Below are 19,825 nucleotides of genomic sequence, written 5' to 3' on the forward strand. Positions count from 1 at the left end.
GGCGGGGGCCACATCACAGAACACTGTTCTCTGTCCCTTTTGCTGACTCCCTTTCTAGGGTGAGGGATTGGAGGTGTGGGGCCTGGACCCAGGGGGTGTCCTAGGGGTGACCCGGGTACCTGATAGGTCTGGGAGGTGATCTGGGGGTGAGGGCACCCACAGCAGAGACCTCGGGGACTGGGAGCTCTGGGTGAGGCGGGGGCTGGGACCAGGCCTGGGGGTGCCCATGCTGGGGTCTGGAAGAGACCAATTAGTCAAATGGCAGCAGTGACCATTTGGAAGCAATTAACAGGGTCGCTATTACCACATTACACACCCCCCACCTGGCTCCATATTGGAGGGGGAGGGGCGGAGGTCGCCGTGGTGTGGGTGGTGCGGCTGTCCCAGCACAGCCCAGCCCACCCCGGCACAACTGTGAGCATGAGATCAGGAAGACACCGCAAAATCAGGCATCCCTCCCTCAGCCGGGCCGGGTGTCTGAGGGCCTGGTAGCCCGGGGCCCGAGGGGGTGCCTGGGGGGCTGCCTGGGCCAGGAAACCCTGGGGCCAGGAAGCTCTAGATGAAAAGGTTGGGTGAGCAAAAGCTGGAGCCTGGAGGGAGAGGTTGGGGCCGTGGACTGGGGTGCAGGCACTACCAGGAGCTGGTGCAGGAGGAGAAGGCAGCAGTGGGTTTTAGACAGCTCCCTCTGACTGCAGGGTGGACGCCGGTGCCAGGGGCCAGGGGAGAGGAGAAAACCCGACCCAGGGAGCTTAGCTGCCTTGGAGAAGTCACCCCGACAAAAATGCGGGTTGCCAGCCAGGTCCTCCGGACGGGACCTCAGGCCGTGGGGGTGTGCTGTCCCAGCATGACTGCTAATACCATCCCCTTCCGCCCTCAAAGCCATCCCGGTTGCACAAGAAACTACGGTCCCCTACTGCTGGGGCGTGCTCTGTGCCGATCCAGTGGCAGGGACCTTTGCGGGGCTAATTCTACTGAGTTACACTACACTGGAAGCATTTTATACACGAGAAGCCAGAATCTCCGAGAGGCAACGCTACACGGCCAAGGTCACATGGCTAGGAAGTGGCCGAGCCATCCATTTATTCAAGGACTATGTGCTGAGGAGCCACTGTATGTAATCCCAGGCCAGGTCTGGGGGTGGAGTCCCAGTGAGTAAGTTCCTCTCTTGGCTCCGTCCATGGGGGGTGCCTGGGGGTTGCCTGGAGACTGTGCTCCGTCCTCTATCAAGCAGGGACCTTCATTCAGAGTCTGGGGCTCTAACCATCAGTGGCCTGGTCTTTAGATTGTTCGTGGGCCCTGACTAGACAGACTCTGGCCTAGAGCCACATCCTCAGGGATCGAGGTACTGGGTGACGCCCTGCGAGTCCCCCACCCACCCACCCAGGGCCACTGGGGCACTGTGCATGCTGAGGTGGGCTCACTGTGTCAGGCCAGGATGGTAAGAAATGTCCCAATGGGGTGTGTTCCTTCCTGCAGCTCACTGGAGTCCCCCCGGTACCCTGCACACCTGCACCTCCCCTGGGAAGGACCCAGGTCCCAAATCCTGACGCCTGTGGAAAGAACGAGGGATGCCAGCCCACCCAGTTTACCACAGAGCCCCCAGACTTGGAGCCCAATAGACCCCTGGCCCCCCGTGCGTGAGCTTCCTTGCTTGACTTGAGCCTGCGTGCCTGTATGTGACCGGCTTCTGGCCCTGGGGCTGCTGAAGGTGGAGGCCAAGAGAGCAAGAGAAGGGACGGGGCTTGTGGCTTTTCCCAACCCTATATCCGCAGCCCCTCTTCACAGCGGTCCCTAGGGGAGAGGGCCCCCACTCAGTCCAGGGGCCACCCAGGGGCGGCTACACTGCTGCTCCCACCCCAGCGCGGACATACCCCCGCCTCCGGCCACTTCCCCCCTCTTTTCCTCTCCCTTCTCTGTGGTCACCAGACTCTCCAGGCTTTTCTCAGATCGTTCCCGGGCTCTCTCGTCTGTCTCTGCTTCTTGGTATGTCCCTCCCTCGCTCGCTCGCTCTCTCCTGTTCTTTCTCCCTTTCTCTCCGCAGCGGTCTCTCTGCCTCTCCGGGGCCGTCTGTCTCTGTGCCCCGTTCTCTGGCTCTCCCGAACCCCTCCCACTTCCCTAGCCCCGTCTCCGACCGGCAGCTGGGACAGGACCCTCCGAGACCCGCCCGACGTGCGCCAGCCTCGGCCTTCCGGATCTGCGGGGTCGCCGTGCGTGACACCACAGGGCACCTCCCGGCCCCGCCCGCCACGCCTCGGGCCGCGGAGGACAGCGTCCTGGCTCCAGCAGGGAGCCCCGGACGCCGACCCAACCCCGGGGTCCCCCACGCGCGCCCGCGGCCCGGGCCCTCCCCTCCGCCGCCCTCCGCGGCCCCCTTCATTATGCGCCGCCTTTAATGGGCGTTTGTCAGCGCGACTTCCCCGCAAGTTGCTTTCGCGGACATCAGTCATCGGCGGCGTTCCCATTGTGCCGGGGGATTGATGGGGGACGGGAGGGGGTGACAGGGCCTGGGGCGACCGCCTCGAGGCCTCGGTCTATAATTTTCGGAGGCATAATTGGCCTGGGGGAGGGGGCGGGGGAGGGGCGGGAAGGGACCTTTCAGAGCCGGGAGGGCGCGCGGGGGCGCGGGGCGCGCGGCTCGACGGCGCTGCGCTGGGGGCGAGTGTGCGCGGGCGGCACCCGGCCCGAACCCCGCGCGCCGCCGGGCTCCCCGCCCCTCCCGCGCCTCCGCCGGGGGACCACGTCGGCCTTTTGTGGCCGAACCGTCTTTTCTTTCAGCGCTTTGCGCAGCAACGGAAATTTCACCCGATCCTGGGTGAAAATTAAAGGAGGTGCCTCTCTCTCTCTCTCTCCCCCCCCTCCCCCCCCCCCCCCCCCCCCCCACCCCCGCTCCCTCCCGCCCCTCCTCTCCCCTCCCCCACTCGCCGCGGAGCCGGAGTCGGCACGGCCTGGCGCGGGAGCCGGCTCCGAGCGCTGCGCCCCGGCCCGGCTGCCGCCCCCTCCATGAGCGCCGCGTTCGCCTGCAGCCGCCGCCGCCGCGGGGCGGGCGCGGTGCCACGATGGGCCTGATCTGGATCCTGCTGCTCAGCCTGCTGGAGCCCGGCTGGCCCGCCGCGGGTCCCGGGGCGCGGCCGCGGCGGGATGCGGGCGGCCGCGGCGGCGTCTACGAGCACCTCGGCGGGGCGCCCCGGCGCCGCAAGCTCTACTGCGCCACCAAGTACCACCTCCAGCTGCACCCGAGCGGCCGCGTCAACGGCAGCCTGGAAAACAGCGCCTACAGTGAGTGTCGGGCCCCGCGGCGCGGCGGCGGGGTCCCCGGCGAGGATCGCCCGGGAGGGGTTGGCGCGTCAAGGGTGCCCGGGAAAGCGGGCCGGAGGGCGCCCGCCGGGGTCCCCTCGCGTCGGGGAGAGCAGCGCGAGGGGAGCTGGGGGTCTCGAGTCCGAGGGGACGCGCGGTCGGCAGCCCCGGGGCTCCCCGCTCGGTTGGGTTCTGTGGCCCTGACAAGTTCGAGCCCTTTGGGTTTTTCGGAGAAAAGGCGCCGGACGAGGCATTCATCATCGTCTTTACTATTTTGACGACTTCTCCTCCTCCTGCCGACCCCGGAGCGCCCCGCCGGCCGCTCCGCCCTCCTTGATCGCTGTCGTCCAGGGGGCCGCCCCTAGTCGCGGCCTCCACGCGGAAGACCCTCGCCGGGCCGGAGCGGGGCTCCTGGGCTGCTGCCGCCGCGGGTAGAGAACCATGCCCCCGGGGCCACCCCGCAGCCCTCGCGCCTCTGCCCTGGGCCGCAGAGCGCAAGGCAGGGTGGGCGCGCCGCTTCGGGGTAGGGGGCCGCGGGATAGGAGTGAGGTGCACGGAGGCACCTCCGCCTGGGTCTGGGGCCACAGGTATGCTCCCGCCCCGCCCCACGGCCCGAACCGTGCTCGCGCGGGAGTCGGGCGCGGCTCCAGGGTTTGGCTCCTCTGGCCGCGGGGACCCTGGCTCGTGCTGAGCCTCCCTGAGAGGAGCGCGAAGCCAGGGGACTGAAGCAGCTCGGCTGGATAGGGAGCAGGAGGCCCGAGCTCCCGGCGCGGCAGGAACGCAGTGGGGAGCGTGGAAGCGTGGCCAGGGTCCGGGGCTCCTCTGCTGCATCCCGCGGCGCTCGTCCCCCGCCCCCGCCCCGAGGGTAGGAAGCCGTGCGGTGGACTGAAGGCGGCGGCGGGAAACCGCTGCTTCCTCTAGGAAAGTCGCAGCCCCGGAGAGGGCGCCGTGGGACGACGCCTCTGGAGCTGCGCCTTGGGGACTCGCGTCCCCGTCCCTGGGCGCAGGATGCGGCTGCCGGGAGCGCCCGTGCTCCTCTTACAGCAACGCCCAGGTGCTCTCCAAATCCAGTCTCCCCCTCGGAGTCACAGAACATCAAAATTCTTGGGGTACCCAAGGCAGGCAGCCTGGAGGCCGAGGAGGGCGGCGCATCCGCGGCTGCCCCTGTCCTGCATCCAGACGCTTGCTTCTCTGGCGTCTGGGCCCTGGGATTGCTGCCATGCTGGGGGCCAGGGCTGCGCCCGGAGAGCGCCCCCCCCCCCGAGGGCATCGCTGTCGCTCCAGCGCCCCTTGGAGCCCTTCTGGGGCGGGGGGACAATGGCCCCACTCGGGCCCTTGTTGCAGGACCTCTGGTGAAAAAGCACTCCTGCGTCCAGAAGGAATGTTAGGGGAGGTTGAAACTTCCTTACCTGCAGTGGGGAGTAGGAGAGCCCAGGGCAGCTTCCCTCCGTGAGCTCCAGCATCTAACCCCGCTTCCTGCTAAGAGCCTGTATCCCCCTTGGACCCGGCCCTGGACAATTATCTCCTGCCCAGGTCCATTGCCAGCGAGTTTGGGTGGCCCCCTCAATGCACTGCGTGGATTATATTATCCACTGGCTTCATCAAGGGCCCCAGCTTCGCCCCTGCCCCAGGCTCCTCAGACCCTTTAGTAGGGGCTGTGCCTTTGGAGAGTTCCGACACTGGTGTCTGCAGCCCAGGTTTGAATTCCAACTCACACACGTGCGTGTGGTCTTGGGAGAGTCACCTAACCCCAGCAGTCTCCGCTCCCTGGTCTGTCAGATCACGAAACTGGCATCCTTCAGGACCTTAGCACCTGGCTGTCAGCACGTAGAGATGTTAGTCGTACTTGAATTCTTCTCCTTGGAGAAGACTTCCCTGATGCTCCCCTTGCTTCACCTTCCATCCAGTGACTTCTCCTTCCCTGGAACTCCCCAGGTCATCCCCCCCACCCCGAGCGTGTGGTGCCCTCACCTCGCCCAGCCTGGGCCCTCAGCCCCCCAGCACCGGGCTGTGTGGGAGGTGCGGGGAGTGATGAGCCTTCACAACTCTTCCCAGGTATCCTGGAGATGACAGCGGTGGAGGTGGGCATCGTGGCCATCAAGGGGCTCTTCTCGGGGCGGTACCTGGCCATGAACAAGAGGGGGCGGCTCTATGCTTCGGTGAGTCCAACCTGTCCCATGGGTACTCATGCGTGGGGCAACCATCTCCCTTGGACATCTCATCGGGGGACAGAGGGGACATGGGCAGCAAAATGCTTTGTCCAGCAGCATGGGGACCTGCAGGACCCCAGCTGGGACCAGAATCTCAGGCCCGGGGTCTCAACACCCAATGCTGTTCCAGCCACTTCTGTAGGAGGCGGCTGCCAGGTTGGCTGGCTTGGAGCATGGCCCACGGGGAGGACCCCACTGGGGGTGAGACTTGTCTTAAGTGCTCCAGTGCCCTTGGGTTAGAAAATGCTCCTCCGGACCTCTTCTGTTCCCTACTACTGCCCTTCCCTCAAGGTCGCGGAGAGCAAGGCAGAGATTACCCCCCAAGTTTCCACCGATATAAATGGACCCGGTGAGCCTTGGGGCACAGCATGACTGTGTATTGGGCAAAGCTCTTCTGTGGGCTCAAGCAGAGGGCTCCTGGAGGGGGTGGGGGGGCGAGGAAGCAGGGCATGGCACCTCCAGTTCTCCCCAGGGTGGAAAGGCAAGAGCTGTTAGTTCTTAGGACCCAACCTAGAGGAAGGGACACAGGACCTGTGTCCCAGGCACACAGATTTGGAACCCAGTCTGTATACCGCCTGGGGCCCCCACAACAGAAAAAGGGTCCTATGACTCTGTGGGCATTGGCAATGTCCTTCCCCCAAGGGCCGGGGCAGGGATGCATGGAGTAAAATGCATGTAACCAGGAAACTTGCTACCTCCAACTAGTCATTACGTGCAACTCGGCTGATACCCTTTGGGCAATGAGAGGTTTTCCATCCGCAGGAAACCTAGACAACACAACCCGAGGACCATCTCCCTGAAGCCCCCCTCTCTCCATTGAGCCTGTTTGCAGGGGCCACACACCAGCCTCTCCCTGCCTGTCTGGAAGTTGGGCAAAGTGTGATCAGGGAAGAGTTGCAGGAAAACACTCCTTTTAGCTGCTTATTTTATCACAGGTTTTGTTGTTGTTGTTGTTGTTGTTTCTGTTTTGGGGTTTTTTTTTTTTTTTCTATTTTGCTAAAGGAAATGCAAGAGTTGGAATGAGCCCATTTGTTTTCTCTGACCCAGGGGCTGCTTAATAGAAGCCAGGGACCCTCTGGTTTCCAGCGTCTCCTGCAGGTGTTCCCAGAGTCAGTAGACACCAATCGTGGCTTATAAGGACATGCCCTCAGGCCCAGGGCTGGTCTTTTTCTTGAGGTGGACTGTGGTTTCCAAAAGCCTCAGCCCTGGGCCCCTGGCGCCCAGTGGGCAAAACGGACTTTCTCTTCCTCAAATGCCCTTAGACCACCTACAGACACCCTTGTCCCTTATGCAGAGGGGCCCTGGTGAGGCGTTCTTGTTCTTGGCAGTGATGATGCAGGTCTTGCTGGTCCCAGAGGGTCCTTCATCCACACCGAGGAAGTTCATAGATTGGGCAGGGAGGGCTGAATCAGAAGGGGAAGTCTTAAGGACTTTGACACCTCTTCCGGATGGGGGGGTGGGGGGGGGGGGGGGGGGGGCCAGGGTTTTGGGGATTCAAACAAGGATGGGGGGGGGGGGGGGGGGGGGGGGGTGGGCAGGCCCAGGGCTTTGGGTTACAAAACAAAACATGACCTGGGAGATCCAGTGGGTCAGAGTCTACCTGTGTCTGCTGTCGCTGAGAAGCTGCAACAATGGCTTCCTTCCTTCCTTCCTTCCTTCCATGCAACCATCGGGCATTCATTCCTTCATTCACCAGTGCCGTGGGCATTTACCATAGGTCACACTCTGCTAGGTGTTTGCTTCAGGATCTTACTCAACTGTGAATCCACTGCTGTCGTGGCCTCCAGTGTCGTGGAGCTCCCCATCCCCCACAAGTTATCCCCCAGGTGCCTTGGCCCCCAGGGGAGCTGCCCAGACCGCCTTCTGCTCCGACCTTCCACCATCATTCCCACCGCAGCCTCTGGAACCTTGCTGGGTTCTCCAGACTGGAATGCCCCCATCAGAAAAGCCCACCTCTCCCTAACGACTCCCTCCTAAATGTCACCTCATTGGGAAGGTACCTGTCAGGTGGCTTCCTCCTCACACCTTCGACATGCTCACCATGCTGCCTGCAGCCAGCCGCCTTCCCGCCCTCCCTGTACACCCCTGCCTGGTCCCCTGGGGCTCAGAACCAACTGGGGGGGGCAGCCTTGCCAGCCACCTCCACACCGCCCTGGGCCGGCTTTTCTGGAGCGGCTCCAAGTGCTGGCAGAGCCTGAGAAGGAAGTGCAGGCTCTCCAAGGTTGAGGTCAGGCAGTGACAAGTAGAGTTTTGGCAGGTGGCACCGGTGGGTGGGAGTGACTGGGGGGAAGGCCCTGTAGAGCACAGGGTCTGGGGTAGGACAGCAGGACCCAGAGAGGCAGTGGGAACTCTTGCCGCCAGCTCACCTGGGGTCCCCTGGTGTCTGTGCCCCTGGCCCTGAGCCGATACCCTCCTCTTGGTCATCCTGACCTCTCTAGGAGCCCCTACAAGGCGCAAGCTCTACCTGCCCCAGGACCCCCTCTGGAGGGCCTGCGCTCCTCACTCTTGGAGGCTCGTGAGACTGGGTCCCTTCACTTGTCCCACAACAAGAAAACCCTTGGCTTCCTGGTTCCTGGGCCTCAGCCATGGGACAGAGAGGCTGGGGAGAAGAGCCTGCTCTGTCCCTGAGCTCCTGATGGCTGAGTGTGTGGACCAGACACTAATGTAGCCGCCTGACATGGGGGTCTGCCCTGAGCCCAGCCGCTCACCCCCAGATGGCCCGTGATCCCCACACTACATATGAGGCCTTGAGCACAGACCAGAACAGCATCATAACCCTCTGGGATTTGGGGTCTGCCACCACCGCAGGCCTGGTCTTTGTCAGCGGCACCTGTACTGTGACCCAGGGCATCCTGGGCACCCCCCGAGGGGTGGGACAGCAGAGAGAGGTTGAGGTTATGGGGAGAGGCAGCTCTCTCTTCCAGTTGGACAGGAGCCCCCACCCTTTCCTCTGGACTTGGACATCATTGGGAAAGAGGCATTTGGTGCTTGACCGTCGTGCATCCTGTGGCCCTTCCAGGTCTCATGCTGTCCCTTTCGTGGGTCTGGCCCCAACCAGCCTGTGCCCCCCTGAGAATGGGCCCGGGCCCTTTGGGCCACCTGCACTCAGTAGCAACCCCCTTTCCCCTCCGCAGATGGAGACATGAGAGTCTTGGGCTCCTTCTGCCCACCTCCCCCTGCCCCCCAGCCCTGCCCCCTGGCACGGGGTGAGGAGGGAAGCCCTGGGGGTGCTTGGCATGCCCACCTGCCTACAGCTCAGACCGAAGCCTCAACTGGGTTGGTGTAAGTCAGACTCACCGCCCCCCCGACCTGGAGGCACCCCACTAGGTGGCCCAAGGGCCGATGGTGAAAGCCCCTTGAGTTATGAGTCTGCCTCTCTCTGTCCGGATGCCTGTCTCTGAGAAGGCAGAGACCCAGGCCCAGCCCATGCCTCCCAGCCTGTCCCAGACGCACACAGGTCCCTGTTCGCCTCTGCCTCTGTAGCGTCTCCTCTCCACCCCACTTGTGCGGGCGCCCCCACCCCTGAGCCGCCCTGACAACAACAGTGTCTGTGCCCTTGCTGAGCACAGGCTTTGGGCCGGGCTCCTGGTTTCTGCTCCATGTGCGTGGGGCAAGGACCACGAGGCCAAGACAGCCCCTCTCCGAGATCAAGGCCCAGAGCCAGGGCCTAAACTCAAGTGTAATCGAGAAGCCAGGCTCATGAAAACCCAGCCAAATCCCAGTGTCCATTTCTTCTCTCCAGATGTCCCTGCCGCCAGCAGAGATCGAGGACAGGCCCCGTCTCTGCTCTGCTGAGAGAGCCACACGTCCCTGGGCCGGGATGCCCGCCCTCCCCAGTCAGTGCCAGGGGAACAGAGCTGGGGGAGCACTCTCCCCAGGTGCTCAGGAAACCTTGGCAGAGGAGCTGAACCCCGAAGGCCAAGTTCACCAGACCCAGAGGGAGGACGGGCACAGCCTAGGCATGGGTGTCATGGGTCACAGATAAGTGCTGGACCGGGCAGGAGGGAGGAGGAGAGGGAGACCTGGCAAAGGGACAGTCGGTCCCCAAGACCCCGATCCCCAGCCTCCATGGGGGTCTCCGTGGGGGCCTCCGTGGCCTCCCCAGCGGCTGACGGAGGCCTTCTGCCCCCCGCAGGAGAGCTACAACGCCGAGTGTGAGTTCGTGGAGCGGATCCACGAGCTGGGCTACAACACGTACGCCTCGCGGCTGTACCGAACGGTGCCCAGCGGCCCGGGGGCGCCGCGTCAGCCCAGCGCCGAGAGACTGTGGTACGTGTCCGTGAACGGCAAGGGCCGGCCCCGCAGGGGCTTTAAGACGCGCCGCACCCAGAAGTCCTCCTTGTTCCTGCCCCGCGTGCTGGACCACAAGGACCATGAGATGGTGCGGCTGCTCCAGAGGGGGGCCGGGCTCCGTGGCGGCCTGCCTGGGCCCCCCGGCAAGGGCACCCAGCCCCCGCGGCGGCGGCAGAGGAAGCGGACCCGGGGAGGCCATGCATAGATCACCAGGCCCGGCGCGGAGAAGGCCGTCCATGGTCCGGCCCCAGGCGGGCTCCCGGCCAAGTAGCCAGCCCGGCAGGAGCAGAGCATCCACCGGCCCGGCTGGCCCTGTCCTGGCCCCTTCCCTGCCCCTCCCCTGTGTCTGGAGGCCCAGCCCTCCCCGAATTCTCTCAAACGGGGTCGGATCAGAAGGGAGTCGGGGCTCAGAGGGAGGGCTGCTTTCAATCCGCACCTTTGTGGGCTTCCGTTGGCCAGGCGCCCCCTCGCCCACGGGGAAAACCGACGGCTGCCTCAGGAGCCTCCCTGCAGCTCCGCTGTGGGACGAGTGGGCGTTTGTGTAACCGAAACATTGAAGTATTTTATTCTACTTTGTTATTTAATAGATTATAACGCAGCCTGAGGAGACACTTGCAGTTTTTACTGGAAACATATTTGCTTGGGAGGATAGCAGTGTCTGTGCCAAATCACTATTTTAAAAATGTAAGACTGTATTCTGAGGAATCAAGCTAAAGATGCATTTTAATCCCCTGGTTTGGAAAACTGCTATTTTTTGAAACCAATAGATGGTTTGTGTGCATGGAAAGAAGAGGCTAATGCGTGTGTGTGTGTGTGTGTGTGTGTGTGTGTGTGTGTTCCTATTCTGGCTGGACTGTACATACGTGTGTGCACACACGTGGCGGGGGTGGGGAGAGGGAGAGGAACTGGTTTATTTTGTTGAGAACTCCAAAGCAAGTCCCTCCATCGTGCAGCTGTGTGTTTTCCCGTGGACAGTCCTGAGCACCTGTGTTGTACGCCAGGTAGGACTCTGAACTCCTTTATCCTTGCTACAACCTGCCACCAAAGCCTTGAGCATTCCTGTCTTTGCCTAAGAAAGCAAACTTGGCTTAGGGAGGAGATGTGATTTACCCGGGTCCTCAGCCAGTAGGTGGCTAAGGTCCGTCTTGGACCGGGTGCCTTCCCTGCCCCCCCACCCCTGCTCCCCCGACAATGGCAGTGGGGGGGGGCTGACCTGAGTGAGAACTACAGGGCATGGGCAGTGGCTCACTTTTCTGGGACTTCGTGGGCGGCGCTGGTGAGGGATGTGGGATGGGATGGAGCCGGTGCCACCATGGCTCCCAAGTCACCAATGAGGAAGCAGGTTCAGGTGGTGACCCTGCCCCGGGAATGCAGCAGCGGAGGTGCGGCAGCATCATACCCACCCAGCCCTCATTGCAACACTACTGACGGATGCTCCCTAAAGAAGAAAGGAGACATTCAGGCACTGGTGGTTAATATTTAAAACAGATTGGCGAGGAGAATGTGTGTTCTGCAGCGGGCAGGCTGTGCTCGGGTCAGTCCTGACCCGTCTGTAGCCCAAGCAGCTTCACCTCGGGCCCGGGTTAGGAGGGAGTTACAGGTTGAATTCCATCTCCCAAAGTTCACCTCAGTTAGGGGGACTTACTTGGGACCTCAGAAGCTAGTCTTATTTGGAAATAGGGTCATTGCAGATATAATCAAGCAGAGATGAGGTCCCACTGGTATAGGGTGGGCCCCGATCCGCTACGACTGTGCCCTTGGAAGAGGGAGAAATTTGGAGACAAACCTGAACACAGGGAGACGCCGCGTGAACGTGGAAGCGGAGGCAGGGTGAGAGCTTCGCCAGCCTGAAAGAATGGCAAAGATCGCCGGCAAACCAGCAGCAGCCCGTGCGGAGGCCTGGCCCAGACTCACGCTCCCAGCCTCCCCAGGAGGCAGCCTTGAATCGTGGACTTCCAGCCTCCAGGACCCAGAGACAGTCAGTCCCTCTTCTTTAAGCTGCCTGGTCTGTGGGACACTGTTAGAGAGGGCAGGAGTCCTTCGCTGCCTGGTCACTTGGTTGGGCCCCCACATGAGGGGGACCCTGCTTCTGTCAGTTGACAAGGAGGGAGTAGGCCCCCAGGCTGAAGGCCTTGGCCCCCCTGGCAAGGGTTCAGGGGGCAGCAGCTGAGAAGGGTCCACCACGCTGCTGACACCAGGCCCATCTAACCGGGCCTTGGGGGTCCTGGGGTGCTAAGGATGGGGCCACGGAGGGTTTCAAAGGGAGACCTGCACAAGCAAATCCCATCCCTTTCTCCTCTTCAACCCCAGGCATTCTCCTCAACCAGCTTAGTGTTTTCCAAGCAGTGAGAATGAACCCAAAAGGGAAAAAAGATTGAAGGTCAGTTTAAAAGCTCGTAAGTAAAAGCAGTGGAATCCAGCCCAGTCCCCCAGTCGGTAAGCCCCCTTACCAAGTCTTGTGCCCAAGAGCACATCCTGGGGGTGGGGGGGTGCTCACCCTGTGTGACAAGTACCAGAGTGTCGCCCGCCTCACAGGTGGGAAAGCCAAGGCTCAGGAGGAGGCAGGACGTGTCCGAAGGCACAAAGCTCCTGGGTGGGGGCTTGAGGGCCAGTTACAAGCTCTGCCCCCACAGCTGCGACGCCTGGTCTGGTCCCCAGGAGGGCCCCCTGGTGTCCTGCAGGAGGAGGCATGCCCCCCCCCCCAGTGCAGGGGGCCAGGCCACCCACCTCCCTGGCCTCCCTCGCTTCCCTCCATCCAGTTCACATGTCTGCAGGACTCCGAGGCTGGTGAGGTTCTGCCCTGGGTGTGACTCTTGCCTTGGCACCCCCAGGGATAATCCTTGTCCACACCCAGCGCTTTATCACACAGCCCAGCCCACTGAGATAGGGCTGAGCCGGACAGAGGTCCGTGACCCCAGGGACACTAAGGAGGCCCCGGATCCTCCGCATCCTCTGCAGCTCCCGTGTTAGTCACTGCGCTGCCGCCTTCTCTTCTTGGCAGATGCAAGGCTCCTGGGCATCCTGTGGAGGCAGGGCGGTGGGTATGCAGGTAGGATCCCCCAGAAAAGGAAATCGGGACGGGGGTGGGGCCTCAGGATCCTGGCACCCTTCACTATTTGGCCTGGACCCTCCTGCGTGGGCCTGGAGGGGGCAGAGGCTGGCGACTGGGCGCCCACAGCCCCGTGAGAACGTGCCGTCTGAGCCAGGACAGGGCTCCCCAGAGGCTCCAGTGAAGACAGCCTGTCACCCTCTCCTGACTTTGCTTCACCCCCACTTGCCCGGCCAGGGGGGGCATGGGAGGGGAGGAAGAAGGGTGAAGGGATTGGAGCGGGGTCTTTGCTTTTGAGAGTCTCTGGGACTCTGGGTCAAGAGCATGTAGGAATGGGGATGTAAGTGGGGCAGCTGCTGTGGGAAGCAGGATTGCAGTTGCTCAAAAAGTCACACGCAGAATAAGCATGTGACCTGGCAAGTCTGCTTTGGGGGATACGCCCGAATGCACCGGGAGCAAGGACTCCGACAGATATTTGCTCACCCTCGTTCATAGCTGTGTGTTTGTGAAAATCAAAAGGTGGGAGATCCCAAGTGTCCACTGACAGGTGGTTGGATGAGCAAAGTGTGGTCCATCTACACGGCAGAATAGTAGTCAGCCTTAAAGAAGAAAGAAGTGCTGACACCTGCTACCACACGGATGAACCCTGAGGACATGACACTCAGTGAAATAAGCAGAAGGACAAACGCTGGGTGATACCATTCACAGGAGCGAGGAGCCACAACTGGAGAGACAGAGGGCGGACGGTGGGCGCCAGGGCCGGGGCGGAGGACGCAAGAGGTAGTGTCTAATGGGGACGGAGCTTCCGTTTGGGAAGAGGAAAAGTACGCAAGCAGAGAGTGGTGGTGGTCACGCAAGACTGTGAAAGCCCTTAGGGCCGTGAAATTGCACACTTCGAAGTGGATAAAATGGTAAAACAAAAAGAAAACCGAAAAACAACAACAACAACAAAAAAAACAGAAAACAACACTGCAACACCCGGATTGATGGAAGTAGGGAGTTGGCAGCGGCCAAGATGCTCAATAAACAGCGCTGAATAAATTAGGGAGTGGCCAGCCAGTCACCCGCACCTGCGCAGAGCTGACAGGGCAGGCGGCAGGTGGCCTTGGAGGCTGTGAGCCGCTCAGCTTGCCCAGGCCCCGCCCACTCCCCCACCTGCCCGTGTGAAGCCAGCAGACCAAGGACCCGCAGCCTGGCCCCCTGAGCCCCGACCCTGGGCGGCCCTCTCTGGGTGACGGAGCTTCAGCTACTCGGGGTGGGCCTTTGACCCTCCCCGCAGGTTCAGAGACCTCCCGCTTGCCCAGGGGTTGAAGGACTCGGAAAGGTGAACAAGTAGATCTATAATTAGCGCCCAGCCACCGGAGGGGGACCTTGCCCTGGCCACATTCCAGGGCCGAGCCAGATATAGCAGCCCCAGAGCTGACCCCATCCCCTCTCAGACTGCAATAACTGGATGCCAGGGTGGCGCACACTTGTGCCTGAGCCCCCCCCCCCCACCGGCTGAGCTGGTCGTGCACACCTCCCTAAGGGACTGTGGGGAGAGAAGCATTTGGGTGAGAAAAGAGGCAGCACAGGTGTTGGATTTGGGCCCACTGATTCAACTGCTGCCTTGGATGATTGATCGTGGGAACCCAGGATTGGCCCTTGCCTCTCCCCAGCCTCAGTGTCCCCAGCTGCCAAATGGGCTTCCATAGGGGCCATCGGGACCCACTGAGGAGACACAGACAGTGAATGGTGTATCAAAACAGCTGCACAGCCATGAGTGGACAGAGGAGAGGTCGGGCACTTCTCTTTCTAGCGAGGACTGGGAGATGCACCAAGAACAGAGCGCACCTCACCAAGGTGCCTGTTCTCTCATGTTCTTATTTGAATGGCTCCAAGGTAAGGAATGAATGGAAAATCTCATGGGGGGCACACAGGGAGTACTGATGGCAAGGTGGGAATTCCTGGGAAACCTCGTGCCTTGGGCAGGAGGGGTTCGAGATAGAAATTTCATACATTCATTTATTATCACTGATAAAATAAATATATTTATCTACCTTTTCTATGCTTAGGAGAATGGCTCTGTAATTCTCCATCCATCCACTTACCCATCCATCTGTCCATCCACCGATCTACCTACTCATCCATCCATCCATCCATCCATCCATCCATCCATGGATACATCCATCCATCCATCCATCCATCCATCCATCCATCCATGGATACATCCATCCATCCATCCATCCATCTATGTATCTATCCAACCATCTACCCACCCATCCACCCATGGATCCATCCATCCATCCATCTATCCATCCACCCGCCCATCTACCCATCCATCCATCTACCCACCCACCCACTCATCCATCCATCCATCCATCCATCCATCCATCCATCCATCCATCTATGTATCTATCCATCCATCTACCCATTTATATATCCACCCACCCATATACTCATCCATTCACCCGCCATCCATCCATGTATCCATCTACCCATCCATCCATCCACCCACCCACCCAGCCATCCATCCATGGATCCATCCAGCCATCCACTCACCCAGCCTTATGGAAGACAGAGGCACAGCTCTAAAGCAGCAAGTGGGGAGCGGTGACCTGCAGAAATTCAGGGAAAACTGGGGCAGCTCCCTGTTAGGACAATGGGACACCATCAGTCAGAACCCCATTTTCAAGAACCTTGTGATCAGCCAGCCACCATCTAGATAGATGATAACTTGACAACATCCTCACCCCCCTTCAGAGCTGCCCTGGGGAGTGGAAGGGTCCAGAATGAAGGGCTGAGGGCATGGTTGGAGGAGATGGGACAGAAAAGGAGCTGGCTTCATGGCGAGGGCTGTTTGGGGTCACAGTGCTTGAGGTTAGGCCAACCTGGGTCTCCACTGAGGCTGACTTGTGAGGCCAGGAAAGGTGCTCTACTCACTCTGAGCTTGTTTCCACCTCTGAAATGGGGACAATAAAGGCACCAATATCACAAGGTTGTCTCAAAGATTCAATGCAGTGAAAGAGTGAGGGTGCCTGGCACGCAGTTAGCAGGGCTCTTATGTCAGGGCTCCTGTGATGTCATCACTTGGCTCTGGCATGGGTCAGACAGTCATGGCAAGAGTGATTAAGAGCTCCCCTTGGTTAAGCACAGACTCAGTGCCAGACCATTCCAAGTGCTTTGCATGTTCTCCAAACTCATCTAACGACACTGGTAGCCCTCAAACAACCCTGGGAGGCAGGGGTTACTACCTCCACCTTCTCAGTGAGGAGCCTGACCCCCAGAATGGGTAGGGAACATAGGCAAGATGGCAAGGCTGGTCAGGCCAGACTTGGGATGTCCGCCCTGGTGGTGGATTCCAGAGCCTACGCACTCATTCACCATGCCCTGCAGCCTCACAGAGCCCCTGGCCAGGCCAGGCTGCCCGGACCAAGTAGGATGGGCCTCCCAGGTTCTCCAAGGAGGGTGGGGCCCTCCCTGGAGCCCCTGCCTCCTGCCCTCCAGCCCAGGAGGGATGCTGGTTGATATCTGAGGGGGGGTACCGGCCGGGAAACCTGCCCTGCTCATTGGGTTCTTAGGACTGGGCTTCTTTTTTGTTACAGGACATTTCTCTCTGACCTCCCCGCTTCATGAACTCTTACCATGCACAAACAAGTCTACCTGAAAGCTCAAAATTCTTGTCTCAGGAGAGCAGACTGAACCTCCAAGCACACGCAAGGCTTAATGGCTTTGTCAAGAGTCATCTCTTCAGCAGGATAGTCTTCTAGCCACCCCTGGCCTCCTACCTCCTGAGCCCTTCATTCTTTCTCCCTTTCCTCACCCCAGCCCCACTGCTCTGCCTGTCCCAAGCTCTTCCCTGCCACAGGACCTTTGCATATGTTGCCTCTGCACCTGGCTGGCTCTTCTGCATCTTCACTTACCAGGATGTCACTGCCTCAGATACCTTCTGTGACTCCCCTATCCAAAACTGGGCTCCTGCCTCATTTTTTCTCACAATACCTTGTTATTTCTGTTTGCCGAACCAGGCAGCATCTATAATTGTCTGGTTAATTGTACACTCACTGCAGGTCCCTCCACCAATCACCCACCTGAGCGGGGAGGCATCTGGCAGATATCCACCAACCCAAGTTCGTCTTTGGTCGAGGACTGCTCACAAAGACAGTCATCCCCTGAACTTCTGGCCCACTCCCCTCAAGCAAAGAAACCCAGGGGCTTGTGATAGGAAGCGCTGGGGTCCGTGGCCATGAGGCAGCGAAGCCAAAGGGATAGTGTCGGCTACACCATCTTGTGAGCTTTTGCAGAAGAGAAAACAGCTCAGAGAAACTAAGCAATTTCTGTAAGGTCACACAGCAACAGGCGTGTCACACCCTGGGCTGCTCCAAGGTCTCTCGGGCTCCAACGCTTGCACTACTCCCCTACATGGTACCCGAGGACCGGCAGGCAGGACACCCAGGAGTGGGCACAATGGTGCAGCCACTTTGGAGAACAGTCCGGCCGCTCTTGAAAGTGTTAAACAGAGAGTTGCCTAAGATCCAGCACTTCTTCTCCTAGGCATGTACCCAAGAGAACTGGAAACATACGTCCACACGAAAACCTGCACACACATGTTTACGGCAGCACTATTCATAGGAGCTAGAGAATGGGTTCTTTTACCCAAATATCCATCGGCTGATGAATGCATAAACAGAACGTGCTATTGCCACACAAGGAAATGGGATTTGGCCGTAAGATGTACCAATACACCCTACAAGACGAATGAACTCGGAACACACTGTGTGCCAAACGAAGCTAGACACAAAGGCCACATACTTGTGATCCCATTTATGTGAAATGTCCAGAATTGGCAAATCCACTGAGACAGAAAGTAGGCAGCTGGTGGCTAGGGCTTGGGGGGAGTTGGGGAAAACAGGAGGTTGGACAATGGGTACAGGGTTTCTTTTTAGGGCATGGGAATGTCTAACATGGAGGTGGTGAAGGCACACAACGCTATGAATCCAAACCCACTGAATCGGGCCCCTTATATGGGCGAACTGTCTGGCATGCAGACTATATCCTAATACATTTGATTGTCACAGCCACGCCGGCAAGCCCTTCCATGATGGTTGGGCTGGTCGGGCCCTCCCCATGACTCGGGGACAAGTGGGGGATGGGGCGGCTGGGTCTGGGGAGCGTACTCTGCCTGCAGTGCCGCAGCTCACCAGCAGATGGCAGTGGCCTCAGCACCAAGCTCCAGGTGGGCCCAGCTGAGGACCAAACCTACGGGGGTCTGCCCAAGCCCAGGAGGCCACTGTGGTGCCCCTGCTGGTGACCTGTTGGCAAAACCTGTTGAGTCACCATGGCCAGGCAGTCGGGGAGGAGTTGGTCATCAGTTCAGGACTGACTAACCCTGGGGAGGCAGCCCCATCCATGCCTGACCATCCCCGCACGGCCACGGAGGATGCCCCTTGGAGGGCAGAGGGCCCCCTCCCCAGGCACAAGGGCCAGGGCACGGCAAGGGGCAGGTGGTGGGCCTGGGTCCCGAGCAGGGCACATAGCAGGCACCCACTCTTGCTGACCGGATGGGGGACAGAAAGCCGCTCCCCCACTGCTGAGCACGCATTCATCTGCACAAAATGAGGACAGTGATGATAATAGGAGGGGAAGGAGGTCGGGAGGAAGAAGAGAAGCTTGTCTGGCTCGGTGCCCCATCACTGTGATGGGTCTCCACGGAGTGGGGTTCTAAGTCTTCCCAGGTGATAGATGAGGAGCCAAAGGCTCAGAGGAGGGAAGCTACTTGCCCAGGGTCACACAGCTTCCAAGGGTTGGAGCCCGCATTCAAACCCAACCACCTGGCTCTGGTACATGGCTTGGGCTCAGGTGGTCTTGAGGAAGGACTCGATTTCACAGTTTTGTCTAAACCAGTGGTTCTCAAAATGTGGTCTCCTGACCGGGGATTTAGCTTGAATTGCCTTCCCCTGCGGCTTCTTCTGGGCCCCACTCCAGACTTGCTGAATCAGAGCCCCCAGGGGACGGGCCAAGCAATCTGTGTGTGTGAACAGCCCTCGTGCTGATACACTAGTATTCATAAGTCCTGATTTGCAAGGATACCTCCCCAGTTGCTCACTTAGCACGTTAGCACTTAAAGCACTTTGCTATGGGCTGGGTGCTTCTCACCCACCACCATACTGAATCCTCCCAGCCACTCTGCAAGGCTGGCCATTATGATCCCCATTTTACAGGTGGGGAGACTGAGGCTCAGGGGTAAAGCCCCCAGTCCCTCATGGCAAGGCATGAGCTTAGACCGGAAGCTGGGTCTGAGCAGTCGCTGTGCCTGCTGCCCTGGGAACAGACAATGGCCCTGGGAGGCACGACTGCCCTCTGCCCAACACGTCCTTCTCTACGGGCTAGAGGGCATGTGGAAAGCTGAGCAAGGAAGGGCTACCTCCACCCAGGTGCGTGGGTCTGGGGAAAGTCACTGCCACTGAAATGTAGGCATCATTGTCTGGGGGCCCCTGCGTCCTGCTGGAAGGAGACAGTCTGGAGTGCAGGGTCACAGTTCACCAAAGCTCACCGATACCTCATCTGGGGCATCCCTGGCCCTGTTAGCAGCAGCTTGGGTCCTCCAGCGCTCACCCCCCCATGCCTACCTCGAAGTTGCCTTTTGAATCAAACAGATTTGGACTTTATAGCTCATCTTTCCCCAAGTGAACCTCCTAGAGTATCTGTTTTCACTCTGAGTATTCACTCAGCTACAAAGGTCAGAAAACTTAAGATAAAGGTACTCTAAACAAGATAAAAGTGTATATCTCTCATGTAAAAGAGGTCCAGGGTGATGAGGCTGCTCCACATCCGTCAGGGACTCAGCTTCCTCCCATTTCTGCCCTTCATTTTCATTTTATGGTTTTGACCTCATGGTACAAAATAGCTGCTTGGGCTCCAGCCATTCCATCCACATTCCACTCAACAACAGCAAAGAAGACAGGCACATTCCCACCTCAGGACATCTCCCAGAAGCCAC

General features: G+C 59.9%; 1 protein-coding gene across 1 annotated transcript; it reads left to right on the forward strand.

The window, feature by feature from the left end:
• The first annotated feature begins 3,056 nt into the window (after window positions 1-3,056).
• FGF3 (fibroblast growth factor 3) lies at window positions 3,057-10,002 on the forward strand. The gene is made up of 3 exons (XM_025878648.1): window positions 3,057-3,276; window positions 5,350-5,453; window positions 9,640-10,002. Exons 1-3 carry the CDS (start codon window positions 3,057-3,059, stop codon window positions 10,000-10,002), a joined length of 687 nt encoding a protein of 228 aa, XP_025734433.1.
• The last annotated feature ends 9,823 nt before the right edge of the window (window positions 10,003-19,825 follow it).

Source organism: Callorhinus ursinus, unplaced genomic scaffold (genome assembly GCF_003265705.2).
Source record: "Callorhinus ursinus isolate GAN/ISIS: 27379988/994484 unplaced genomic scaffold, GSC_fseal_2.0 scaffold51, whole genome shotgun sequence".
Lineage (NCBI taxonomy): Eukaryota > Metazoa > Chordata > Mammalia > Carnivora > Otariidae > Callorhinus > Callorhinus ursinus.

What these genes read in the sequence shown, in the direction of transcription:
- FGF3 (XM_025878648.1), top strand. Translation starts at nt 3,057, where the DNA reads ATGGGCCTGATCTGGATCCTGCTGCTCAGCCTGCTGGAGCCCGGCTGG. An exon ending in CCTGGAAAACAGCGCCTACA is followed by an intron (nt 3,277 to 5,349) that starts GTGAGTGTCGGG and finishes AACTCTTCCCAG; the next exon opens with GTATCCTGGAGATGACAGCG. An exon ending in GGGGGCGGCTCTATGCTTCG is followed by an intron (nt 5,454 to 9,639) that starts GTGAGTCCAACC and finishes TGCCCCCCGCAG; the next exon opens with GAGAGCTACAACGCCGAGTG.